At 38.0% G+C, this 13070-nt stretch overlaps 1 protein-coding gene across 6 annotated transcripts in view; it reads right to left on the reverse strand.

The window, feature by feature from the left end:
• Positions 1-13032, reverse strand: part of SMC6 (structural maintenance of chromosomes 6) — a 30712-nt gene extending 17680 nt beyond the window's left edge. For 3 of the 6 annotated variants that reach the window (XR_009962329.1, XM_062606374.1, XM_062606373.1), the window contains exons 1-14: positions 12886-13032; positions 11060-11112; positions 9108-9256; positions 7610-7727; positions 7204-7309; positions 5889-6025; positions 5210-5271; positions 4411-4491; positions 3033-3134; positions 2729-2848; positions 2526-2624; positions 1323-1469; positions 858-946; positions 297-461 (exon numbers count right to left, since the gene is read on the reverse strand). Coding sequence is in view for 5 of the 6 variants with exons in the window: in XM_062606374.1 (XP_062462358.1) it covers positions 297-461; positions 858-946; positions 1323-1469; positions 2526-2624; positions 2729-2848; positions 3033-3134; positions 4411-4491; positions 5210-5271; positions 5889-6025; positions 7204-7309; positions 7610-7727; positions 9108-9251 (1370 nt within the window). In the remaining variant the exon portion in view is untranslated. Of the gene's footprint in view, positions 1-296; positions 462-857; positions 947-1322; positions 1470-2525; positions 2625-2728; positions 2849-3032; positions 3135-4410; positions 4492-5209; positions 5272-5888; positions 6026-7203; positions 7310-7609; positions 7728-9107; positions 9257-11059; positions 11113-11271; positions 11345-12885 lie in introns of those variants that run through there. The other 3 variants (XM_062606375.1, XM_062606377.1, XM_062606376.1) reach the window with 3 other exon arrangements.
• Between the last annotated feature and the right edge of the window lie 38 nt (positions 13033-13070).

Consider the following 13070-nt stretch of genomic DNA (forward strand, 5'->3'; position numbering starts at 1 on the left):
TATACGGCAATAAGAATAAGGGACAGATGGTGGGAGAAAGAAAAAAAGGGCATTAAACTGACATCATGAATTTTTATCAGGTTTTAAATTAGCAATAGCTTTCACTTTTAATGACAAAACAAAAGTTTCTAAATTAAGTCTTTGTGTGCCAAAGACAAAAGTTTAGCAAGTCCTAAGATAAAGTGGGGAGGAACTAAAGTCTAATACCTCAGGGAATGAGGGAATGCAGGTACATAAGAAGGGACCTCTTATAACTTGAAACAAAGGAAAAGTTACATTCAAAAAGCATTACTTACGTAAGTCTAGCCTGTTCTTCCTTACACTTATATACAGCCTGCTGAAACTGATCCATCTGTTGACCAATCATTATTTCTTCATCATGGAATGCCTTTAACTGTTCCCTTAAGCGTGTGATTTTCCTTTGTCTTTCCAATTTTTCAGGCTCTGAAAGGCGATTAGCACTACGAGAGATCACATGACAGCATTTTAAAACCACACTGATGACGTACAAATACATGATTTTTTTTCAAATTCATGAGTATACAACTCCCCCTAGCTACATTCTTATTACATTTAAGATAGATTTGGTTTGCAACAGCACGAAAACTAGAAAATGTATATTCTCACCAATAAAAAAATGTTTTTTTTTTCCCACCCAATTACTTCATCACCTTCTAGTCAAAAGGCTGGTATGCAAAGAAGCAGGATCAGAAACATTTAAATGTTTAACTGGACCCACCTTAAGTTTAAATAAATATTTTCTGTGACTGCAGATTTTCTCATTAATCAGAAGACCTCGCTCCCTGTATCCCTATACCTTAACTAACATACACCATGATCACTGTATCTGTATTTACCTGCTTTTCAGTTCTTCAATTCGTTTATGTAACTGTTCATCATCTTTTTCCAGACGTTTCAACTCTGTTTTGAAACGATTATAAACTACCTATGAAGGATACAATAGTTTAATGAATAGAAGCAAGAAATAATTTCAAAAGTAACTAGGTTTTTTAGTAAATAAACACTGAACTGTATCAGAACAGACAACCAGAACCTGAACATCAGGAATGTGAAAAGGGAATAACACAGTTAACTTGAATCATACTTACTTTGACCTAAGCTTAACACTGCTTAACATCTGTGTAAAGATATAAACCCCATAGGCTTTAGCTAGTTGCAAAGCAGGCAGAATACTGCACCTATTTTGAACTGCAGTATGGATTTAGGAAACTTAAACACAGATGGAGGAGCACATACAGATAGAGCATGGACAAGATTAAAACCCTGAAGTGGCATGAACTTTGAAAGTTCTTTTTGCCTACCTCAGTTTCATTGACTGCTTTTCTTCTTGCCTGCACATCAGCCTTCAAAGAAGTACACTGAGGATGCAGGGCTTGTGCTTCTTCATTTAACCTTATTAATTTGTCTTGTATTGCTTTGTACTTTTCTTCTGCTTCATTGACTTTCACCTTTGGTGAATAAAAAAAATGATAGAAAAGTAGTAATGAGGCACAATTTTCTTCAAAATCTTTTAATGCTACAGAAGGAATATCTCTCAAAAGAATCTGACATGTCTCATTTGCTCTTTTTTTTTTTTCTAAAATATACTAAAGTCATTGCCACTGTGAGTATGCTAAAATGAAAACTCATAAAGGAGCATTCTCAGGAAACCAACAGGGTACGAAATCTGTGAAGAAAAGAGCAATTCATGGTCATGAGTCAAACACAAGACTCAATACAATAAGGCCAAGGGCCAAGGACCACGAAACAGAAAGAAGTGAAACCAGTATCCAGACAATGTTCCTTCAAGACTACATAGACATGTTTGGCCATAAAGTAAATACCTCAACTGTTAAAAAAAAATATATATATATAGATATATATTTCTTTTTTTGAGTGCCAACTCAGAAAGTTCGCAGAAAGAGTTTTAGTAGACTGAAAAGTTCAAAATAATGATGCCTGGTGTTTCTCTCCAAAACTATTCTTTCTTGCTACCTACAGAAGTCTTAAGTACCATCCAAAGAGTACATTAAATTTCCAATTGTCTCCTGAAATCAGACACTGATCTTTTCTACAGGCAGTGATACCCTAGAAAATCTACATGACAGATCTCTGAAAGACACTCCAACACTACAGAAATAGGCAGCACGTAAGTACTCTCAACAGTAAAAGTAGAATTCACTTGTATATGCAATGCTAGTCATCCCAAATCCCCAGTCAAAATAATATAACCCTTACCTGAAACAAAAGCATCAGCATGAAAACCACACACCCCCCCCACTAAACAACAGAAAACAAAATGTCCTAATTTTATTATCAAATGATATGTGGAATGTGAATATTACTGTTAAACTTTAGATGGCTAAAAAAGTGTATAAATGAGAATGCTGTTGGCTGCTTGTGGAAAGCTAAGATGGCCAGTTTCAATAGCTTACAAGCTAAAGGACAATCATAGTCTAATTATTTTTATTCTTGAGTCAAGGAGCCAAAACTAGACTGACATATGGTTTAAACCATATATGTACCTGGCATTCTTCTAGCTTCTGAACAAACTTCTTCGTATTTCCTTCTTCAGCAATGATGAATTCTTTGACTGGCTGAATTTCTTTTTCCATCTCACCCACCTAAATGGAAGCATATATTAAGATATATCAGAATGTCCACAGCAGAGCAGGAATAACTGAAACTATGTTTCATATGAGGAAACATATTTGAGCAAGATACTTACCACTGCCCATGCCATTTTATGTTTCAAATCTTCAAGATGATTTCGCATATCATTCACAAACCCAATACTTTTGTAATGTTCCTTTTTTTTACAATAAAGCTCCTTAAGTTCTTGAAGACGCTTAAAAAATAAAGAGAGGTTCAATATGAAACATTCGAAAGACTTTATTTTTTTTAATTCCATGTCACTGAGACCTAACCAAATCAAAGCGATGTAGTTTAACTCGTATATTTATTTTTAGTACAGATATTAGTACAGATTTTTAGTACTGATCTCAGCATGGAAATAACTAACTTTTACATACCTCTACACCTTGTTCTATCTGAATACATGTATTTTCTTTAGTTTTCATAATAGATGAATAATCTTCTTTCATTTGTTCCAACTGAGTTGCTTTCATAAAAAACTAAAAAGAAATAAAAAGATGCAGATGTCAGATACAGCAGCTTATCTAAGTGAACTTTGAATAATTACCATAAAAAGACCACTCATCCCAACCTCTTAAACATGCTGAACGATACCCGAAGTAAAATATCTGGTAAGGTATTTCTGAAAAATGAACTAACTCAGCAGTGTCCTAAGATTTTTTTTTGAAGTTATTGACGTCTTTAGAGAAAAGAAAGTTAAAAAATTGGTTTTGCAAGTGGGTGACTGCTACAATCAGATAGTGTACTGGGTCTGGCTGGGATGGATTTGAGTTTCTTCACAGCAACTGTTACATTGCTGGGTTTTAGATGTGTAACCAAAACAAAGCTGGTAACACTCTGCTCTCCTAGTGAAGAGACTGGCAGGTTGTGAAAGAGGCTGGGGGGGAGGATACAACCAGGCAGATGACCTCCAACTAACCAAAGAGATATTGAATCCCATAGAATGTTACTGTCATGGTTTAACCTCAACCAGCAACTAAACACCACCCAGCCACTCGCTCAATCCCCCCAAGTGGTATGGGGAAGATAACCTGAAGGGTAAAAGTGAGAAAATTCATGGGTTGAGATAAAAACAGTTTAATAAAGCAAAAGTTGTGCACTCAAGCAAAGCCCAATGAGGAATTCATTCACCTCTCCCCATCAGCAGGCAGGTCTCTAGCCATCTCCAGGGCAGCAAAGCTTCATCATGCATAACAGTGACTTGGGAAGCCAAACACCATCACTCTGAACATTTCCCTCTTCTTTCTTCCCCTATCTTTTGATGTTTTCAACACAAATACAAAACATAGCCCCTTACCAGCTATGTGAAGAAAGTTAACTCTATCTCAGCCAAAACCAGCACAGTCAAACTTAGTAATAGAAAGGGAGAGGAGAGGATTTAGGGGGAAGACATCTTTCACTCTGGAACTGGCTGGGCCTCAGTCTACCCATGGGAGGTGGTGAGTGATTGCCTTTGGAGCTCTTGTTTTGTTCTGCCTTTTTCTCTCCTTTTCCAGCTTTTCCTTCATTTTTTGGAAAATTTTTATCTCAACCTACAAATCTTCTGCTTTCACTCTTCTTTTCCTTTTCCACCATCCCAAGCAGCAGGCAAGAAGTGACTGAGTAGCTGTGTGGTGCTTAGCTGCTTACCTGAGTTAGCCCACAACAGGTCATTTAAAATTAAGAACTCTGATTTATATTCTTTTCTCCATATGCCACCTCTAAAAATTTGAACTCGGTATTTTAATGTTTAATCAAAACGGTTATTTTTCTTACCTTATATTTATCACCTTCGTTTTTAGACTGCAAAAAGTGCTTACTCATCTCTTGGGTTAAAACAGACACAGGATTATCTACCTGTAAAAATAAATTACTTTCATTCTATTTTAAGTAAAAAAGCTTCCATCAAGTATAAATTAGAACCACAACAAGGACAACTAAGGAACTGTTTCCAGGAGGATAACTGATTTCTAGAATGACAGTGCCTCTTTTTTCATTTAACAAGACCAGCACTAGAAATTTTGTCCAACGTCCGCTAGTTTCTCATTATTTAATTGATCAAAGTATCACATTACAGGCAATGAATCGCCCTCTATATTCTTACAGAAGTTGCCACAACATAAAAATCAATACATGCTAACAGAACTCTGTATTATTTGAAAGGCTGAATATCTTGATTTTGAACTTCCTGTGCACTATCTGATCTTTCCTTTATCACTTAAGCAGCAAAAACACACTCAAATTCCTGCAACAGCAAAACCTGAAATAATGAGCAGGGAAAAAAAAACAAAACCAAAACAAAGCTCCAGGTATGAAAGAAACCTAAATATGCTAAAACTTACATTAACAGGATACATGACTCACAATTCACAGAAAATATTTATCTGTCTCAGACAGAATATTATTGTGCATTGCATGAGGTTGGAATTTCAGTTTTCTTTTGCCATTGCATTTGATGAAAGAACATGGAAGAGATGAATTTCCATTTAACAAAATCAAACATTGCTTTTTAACTAAATTATAACATCACATGCTGATGTCAAACTGCACAGAATTTAAACACTATAACAATTACCTGTATATTAAAGTGATCCAGTATTCCTACAAGTTCCTCTTTCTTTGATGAAATTAAGGTCCCTAGTGGTAAAGAAAAAACAAAATGAAAAATATTAACAGGTCCAAAGTAGAGAGACATGCAATTCCCCAGCCTTTTGTTAAACTAGGGGTTCTTAGTAAATGTAAAATGACGAGCATTTTCATAGACAAACAGTGTATGACCTCACATCATGCAAAACCTGACACAACTGCTTTTGACATGCTAAAATATAAATATTCTTAGTCTACAGTAAACACACACCAAAAAAAACAACAAAAAAAACAACAAAAACTTCATCATCATCATCCTTCAATAATGAAGGAAATGACAAACATCATCCTTTAGAAGGGAGATTCACATTAGACATCAGGAAGAAGTTCTTTACTGGTGAGACACAGGCACAGGCTGCCCAGAGAAGCTGTGGCTGCCTCATCCCTGGCAGTGTTCAAGGCGAGGTTGGACGGAGCTTTGAGCAACCTGGTCTAGTGAAAGGTGTCCCTGCCTATGGCAGGGGTAGTGGAACTAGATGATCTTTAAAGTCTCTTCCAGCCCAAACCATGCTGTGCTTCTGTGGTTTACTAACATCAACAGATTCAAAGCAATGAAAATTTTAAAAAAGACCTTCTAAGACTGAGAACAAAAACAAACTACCACCAACCAGATTTGCTCTTCAGTCTGTAACTTCTGCTTCCATCCAGATTAATGTGCTGATTCACAATAATAGAGCTACCATACACTTCTGGCTTAAACGCATCTCTACCTTGGTTTCGCAAGGTTATAGAAATATCTGCAGAACTAAAATAAAAAAATACAAAAGTTACAAAAGGGACAACTGAAATTGGTCCCAAACCTAAAAAAAAAAAAAAAAAAAAAAAAGTAACTTCAGAACATTCTAATTTTCCACAAGAATTGCCATGTCTTATACAGGTCACAGCAAAAGTCAGTCACAGGACCAATCAGAACAAGATATATTTGTGTTTTTTTTTCAGCAAAATCAGCATCAGTTTTTTGAGCCAAATCACAAAACATACACTGCCAGAAAGTCTGCCTCGCACTAACATGTTTGCACCTTCTATGCTTCAGATACATCATGACACAAAGCAAACAGTTGCAGGAGATTTCCCCTGCCTTCTCTTCCCACTCGAGTGCCCCTATGTGTTTCCATAGATCTCCTGTCCCGAAACCGGCTTCCAGTAGAAACAGTTGCTTCGCTTCTACAGCCATCTCTAACCAAAGTAATCTATAGATGAATGCTTAAGGCATACTTTTACGAAGATGAGATGTTGTTTCAGTTCTGAATTAATATTTTGTTTCTCAAGTGGATGCTGAAGCATTATTATACATAAGGCAGTTACTGCCAACAATTTTACTCCAAGCACCTCTGAACGGAAAAGCCTGAGGCTTTTAGTTACAGCTTCATGTAAACTTTTAAACCTCCCCTCTTATCTTTTTAGTGATTCCTCTAAACTTGTTATCCCTACTTTAGCAGCAAACATGAATCCACTTTATCAACACTTAATAATCCACCTGTATGTCAAGGTCTCTATATTGTATAGGCAGTCTATCAAGAGAAAGAAGGAAAAAGAATTATCTTCACTCTTTGCACAACAATGATAACTAGTTTCCAAATAATTCCTTTCCAATTAACTCGATTGTTCTGTAGGATACTCAAGTGCCTAGCAGAACTAATACACAAGGACTGGGTAACACGCAGGACATGCCACTGTTAGCTAGTTCAGAGACAATGGTAAACTACTGGTAAATTACTGGTAAAATTTCTGATCTGTTTTGTGTGTTTTGGGATTTTTTTTTTTTTATTTATATATGATCTCCTCAGTGCTATGCTTTTCATTCAAATCTTGTAGATCCAGCAGGACAACAGAGGAAACAAAAGAAAACAGAAAACTGATCAGCTAACCTGAATCACAATCACTAAACATGTTCAACCTTAAAAATAGAACAGTTTTACTTACGTCTCCCCATCTCGTACAAACATTTTTAATGAGGAACCTCTATTAGTTGCGGTGGCTTTTCCACCAAGTCCAACAATAAGAGCAGTTAATACAGAACTTTTTCCACCTGTAAAAGAAGAATTGTTATTTTTTTTAAAGAAGTTCTTGTTACTCTTTATCCAGTTCACCCGTATTACAGATTTTTGACTACTTATGTATTCATGCACTAAAAGTACAAATTCTCCAAATTTAAGACCTAATTTTTTCCACAAGCTTTGAACTACTGGGATAGACTTGTGTCATTCCAAAGCCCAGAAGTGAATCCATCTCCATGATGGCTAGCGACTCTTCTTCAAATAAAAATTACACCTTCTAAATGATTAACTAAACAGTCCTTTGACAAATAAAGGATGCAATTAATACTTACTTCCATTGTTTCCAACAACAAAATTGAGATTTGATCCAAACTGGAAAGGCCCCAACATTGAATGGCACATGAAGTTCTTCAGCTGGATACCTTCAATTATCCCAACTTCCCCTTCAGTCTAGAGATTAACAATTAAAACTGGTGTTATGCATGCATTTTAATGATACAGTTTATCTATTTTAAATATAATGAGAATTCAAGTGGCTGAACAATCTAAAACATCAAGGGTTACAAGCTACAAGCAAATGAGAAGGGCTTCATGAAACTCTATAAAAGTTGCTTGCTACACAGCCATTACATAATACAATAACAGGAAGTTACCAAAGCTCACCCGTAGTAACATTCAGTTCTCCCCATAACCAACTTACAATTAATACAACATAAAAGATAAAGATCATAGATGCTACAGTTATCAGAGCAGTAATAAACAGCATCATAGAAACACTGTTTTGTTACTTGAATAATACTATTTGTGAGAATTCTTAGTATGGCCTAGAACAGGGAAATTAAATTAAATCGGGAAAGGGGAAATGAAACAAAGTGGGACAGCCCACTGTTCAACTGGTGAAGTATTATTTTGACAGGAAACTCTTTTTATCACCAGTACTTCAGAAAAGCAGCATTTTCTAAGAAAGCAAAGTCCTGGGGAAAAATAAACCAATGACACAGAACAGCTGCTGTTCAAGAAAATGAATTGAGTCATGATGCTTCTGTGTACCAAAAATCTACCATAGTGTCCTACACAATAGACTACTTCAGGTGGAAGGGACCCACAACAATCATCTAGTGCAATTGCCTGACCAATCTAGGGCTAACCAAAAGTTAAGGCATATTAAGGGCATTGTTAAAATACTTCTTAAACACTGTGGCATCAATCACCTCTCTAGCACACCTGTTCCAGTGTTTGACCATGCCCTCAGTGAAGAAATGCTTCCTAATGTCCAGTCTAAATACACAAGCCACTGTATGCAAATACATGTATTTGCCATCTCAGAATTTATTTTTTTTAAATCCTACATCAAATTAGAATTCACCTATTACAGAAAAGCAGAAATAACTAGTATTCCTGTTTTCAAGTTTCATTTCCATCAAAATATGTATTTCAAACAGTAGAATTTTTTTAGACATTTGAAAGTGTCAGCTATGGAAAACAAGTATTTGATACTTCTTTCACTAAATGATTGGGTTTCTCTGCTGTTACTACAACCATAAACCAAATATACCACATTTCTATCAAACAAAACCCATTTCCTTTATTTGTTTTTTTGACAACTTCCATAGAATTCATTCTATAAAACCAGAATATTGTTGCTTTATGAATGTTATAACTAGATGACCCAAAACAAGGTAAGAATGAACTTATGCAGAAGTCCTCATCAACACTGGTTCCACTGAAGTCTACATGAGATATTTATTTCAACATCACTCAAAGGCACAGAACTTTTCTATGTCAACTTTCTCTTGAATCTTTCCCCTCATGACTCTTTAAACAACTCACTGACAGTGAAGAGAAACTACTATCAGCTGATGACAGGAAATTTTCCTCTTCATTAGATTCATCGCTGTGTTCATCTCTGTGTTCTTGTCTCTGCCTTTTATGGGATCCAGGCTTTGAAATACTTTCTTCCTTTCTCTTACCCATGAGCACTGAAAAATTAAAGTAATGAAATATTGTAGCTTTCAGTCTTCTAGAGGAAAACGTACCTACAGACCATAGCATAGACATACTGATTTATTTACTTTGGTAAAAATATATTAAGATCATAGCACACATTGCAACAAAAAAATACTTTTTCAGAACAAAAATTGCAGTGAATTTAAGCCTAAGCTTACTATGAAGCTGTATTAGAAAAAAAGAAACACAACTTCATTATTCTAATCAAGATGAATTTGTTTGTTGAGTAACAACAAAATCAACTTCGATTCCATTTACCTTGGTACATTAAAGTTTGGGAAATTTGCTATAATTGGTTTTGGCTAGTTATGGAGTTGAAGATTAAGTTGTAAGAAGTACATAGCTGCCATAGTACGATTCATAGCATCAATGCAGGTTTGATTAAAGTGAGCTGTGCAGCCAGAAAGTGTATTAATATATGCAGTTGATAAATGCCTAGAAAATTAATACAGAAAGTCAAATAAAGGAAAATTCTGAGTAAAAGCATTGTTCCTGTGATGTTTTTTTTTTCAGTCGGGTGGGGTGCAAGAAAGAATGACCAGCACAAGACACTGCATGTCCAAAGTTGATACCATGTGTCGCAGTTTGAGACCAAATTGACTGTGTGAGCCTAAACACACTGGCAGCTTGGGCAGCAGAACATTTTAGTCAACAATACATTTAAGGATAATGAATGACCACTTCCTTGTCCAACAGGACAGGTAGGACAATCCAAGAAGGTCACACTAACGGTTCCTAATAGACCTCCTGTGTCTTCCAGGGAAGATGGCACAGTCTGTGAGGAAGTTGGGTGGATCAGCACAGCAGTTCCAGCTGTACAGTGTACAGCTCAGGACCTCATGAGGCCTCCTCATTAAAGCACTAATGCCCTCCCAGAGCTTCTCTTTGTGTCTTGCTCCACATTTGCTCTTCAAATATCTCCAGATTAGTAACCTGGAGAATGTACAGAGAACTCAATGAAATAAACACTATGAAACTATAAATCTTATCACTGAAGTCGTAGTTTAAAATAGTGTTGCAATGGAAAGGAGCAGTCTTTTCTCCCCATCTTTTCCATTTCTGTCTTATCTCCCTGAGTTCAAGCTACTAAAAAATAATGCAGGAAAAAGCTTTTTTCTTTTAAATTAAGTAAGGTCCCCAACTATTTCAACGTGCAGATCTGTACATTTAGGTCAATGTGGAGAAAGACATATTTCTTTGAGCTGCTTTTTTTACTTGTGTCAGCTTAATGCTCTCATCAGATAGCTTGAACTACCATGTACCAGAGACAGTAGCACTTATTATATGAAACACTACAAACATTAAAATCTGTTACATCATTACAAAGAGTATTTAATTTCTATTCCAGGTATTCACTGTTTTATAAAATACAGTGTCTAACAATTCTGTCTATTTGACACAGGATCTAAATTATAAAGAAAGTAATAATATGCATCTCTTCCCCATAAGTGAAATAAATAAAATTCAAAGCAAACGCAGAAATGCAATAATTTTTGCATCTGACATTCTTGTAGCAGTTTTGTATGGCAGGGATTTTGGATCAAATACTGGATTATTATTATGTTCATTAAGTATTTACAGGGAATCTGCCATTTCCATTTTATGTTATCTAGTTTAATACCATACACACAGAAACCAAGGAGGAAATACACTTCATGATTCAGTTTATGTAACTTTTACTAAGCTACTTTCAGTTTCCTCCACAAACAAACATGTCTTCGTGCTTAAGTACTCAGACCTGAGTCAATTCTATGCTCTTGGAATTTATCCATCACCTTAATATGAAGGCAAGCATTCATTCAATCTGCTGTTCCATTAAAATTTCTCTCTAGAAAGAAGGCAAAACACAAAGTTTCAATGTTGTAATTATTAATGTGGGAACCAAAGATAAGGGCTATGAGTTCTATCACAATACCACTGGGACATTTAAAAAAAACAAAACATGAAGAGTGGAAAACAGAACAAAATAACCTAGAAGAGAACTCACTCATGTAATCCAAGCATGATGAAGGCCAAACGAAGGACAGTCTGGACTCTGGAACTCTTGAAGAGCTAGTACTGCAAATAAAACCTAATTGGAACTGAAGCAAACAGTACCGAAGTTGCCTCAGAAATTATTACGGCAAGTGCCAGTGGTTGAAATAGCTACAGTGAGAATAGGCACAAAAACTGGACCTACAAATTAGGAACCAAGTAGACCCAATTATAAAAACATCATAGGTTTACTACAAATTATTAGAATAGTTACACATCTAAAGAGAGCACAAAATTCAAACTCAATACCCAAACGTGCTGTATAAAACTATTAGGACTATTACATGTTGCAGTAGAAAAGTAATTGCCCTGTTAACATCAAAGTATAGGAAAACAGAGGCTGCATGCACTGGAAGTGACATGCAATGCTGCCGGCCCATGTTACAACTTAACCAAGGGCACCTCTTTCCAGTTTCCATTGTGGTGTGCTTCTACAGCCGTTCTCCCCTTTCCCTACCTGGCTGGTCACAGCTGGCCTCACCCACAGCAGACACAACCAACCTACAGCCACCAAAGCCCCTCCACCGGCTTGCTAGCAGCCTTGTGCTGGCCTGGTGTGAGATAGGAAGCGGCTGGCACTCAAAACATCCACTTTAACCACTCTACACGGTGCTACAACCCAGACTGCCTTTTGTCCAGTTAGGAAAACAGTAGGTAGAAGCCATCAGAGCAGACCTACCGCAGGATGAATGCAAGATAGGGGAGGAAGCATAGGGTGGGAGGAAGAAGAGAGATGTGTTCTTCTGCAGAGGTGTAGCACACTGTTTGTTTAAACAGACACAAAGTGACAAGCAAGTAAGAAATTACTTCTAGAGTTTATGGTAATGAAGAAAGGGAACTTAAAAGGCACACGTTTCAGAGGACGGAAGTCAGAAGCCTAGCTTCATACACAGCAATGGAGTGCTGTGATTTTAGGGGCTATCTGTGACAGAGATCCCAAGTTAGATTACACGACTCTGACATTCCCGACTCCTCTTTGAATACATTTGGAGCCAACGCACAGAAAGTCTACATCAGCCTATCCAAACAACTGGAAAAGCCCTGTCTGGCCAACAACAGCGTAGAAGGCAGCTCCACCTCTTCTGTAGGGAGGCACAAAGGAAAGAGGGGGGCAGAAATCCCGCCCACTCGCACCTCCAATTTCACGGTTATTTGTTGCTTGGCCCCACAATTTCCGCAGACAACCTGAAAGGACCCACTCACCTCCCAGTAAACTTACACCCGTCCCTCCGCGGATGGATACCCGGGCAGCAGCCGTCTCTCAGTCCTTACCCGTTCCCTGCCCCGGTCTCCACAACACCGGCTACCACCGGCCAAAGCCGTGCAGCCGACGGTCAGTCCTCGCCCCGGGTAGGGCAGCCATGCTGGACAGCGGGTGGCAAAAGCCCTCTCTGGCTGCTAACGTGCCTCCACAGAAACACCGCCGAAAGGCGCACCGAGAGAAAGCGGGCACTGCCACTGCCCTATGACCGACCAGCTGATCTCCCTCCCAGCCGTTCCCCGCTCTTAGGGAGAAGTGACGCGCCCGGCATCGGTTGCCAGGCCCCGCAGGCCGCCCGCCCCTCACCTCTCCTCAGCGCCGCTGCAGATAGCGCCGCTGCAACCGCCACCGCCGGCTCGGACCCCGGGCAGATCCTGAGGCCCACGCAGCAATGACGGACGGCTAGAAGTGGGCCACCGTAACGAGCCACAAGGAACTACCCGCCTGCGACGGAAGAGCCAGCGCAGGCATTGCGCCTGCGCGCTCCCGCC

The sequence above is a fragment of the Pezoporus occidentalis genome, unplaced genomic scaffold, assembly GCF_034315485.1.
Source record: "Pezoporus occidentalis ecotype Australia unplaced genomic scaffold, CSIRO_AGI_Poc_V1 ctg96, whole genome shotgun sequence".
Taxonomy (NCBI): domain Eukaryota; kingdom Metazoa; phylum Chordata; class Aves; order Psittaciformes; family Psittacidae; genus Pezoporus; species Pezoporus occidentalis.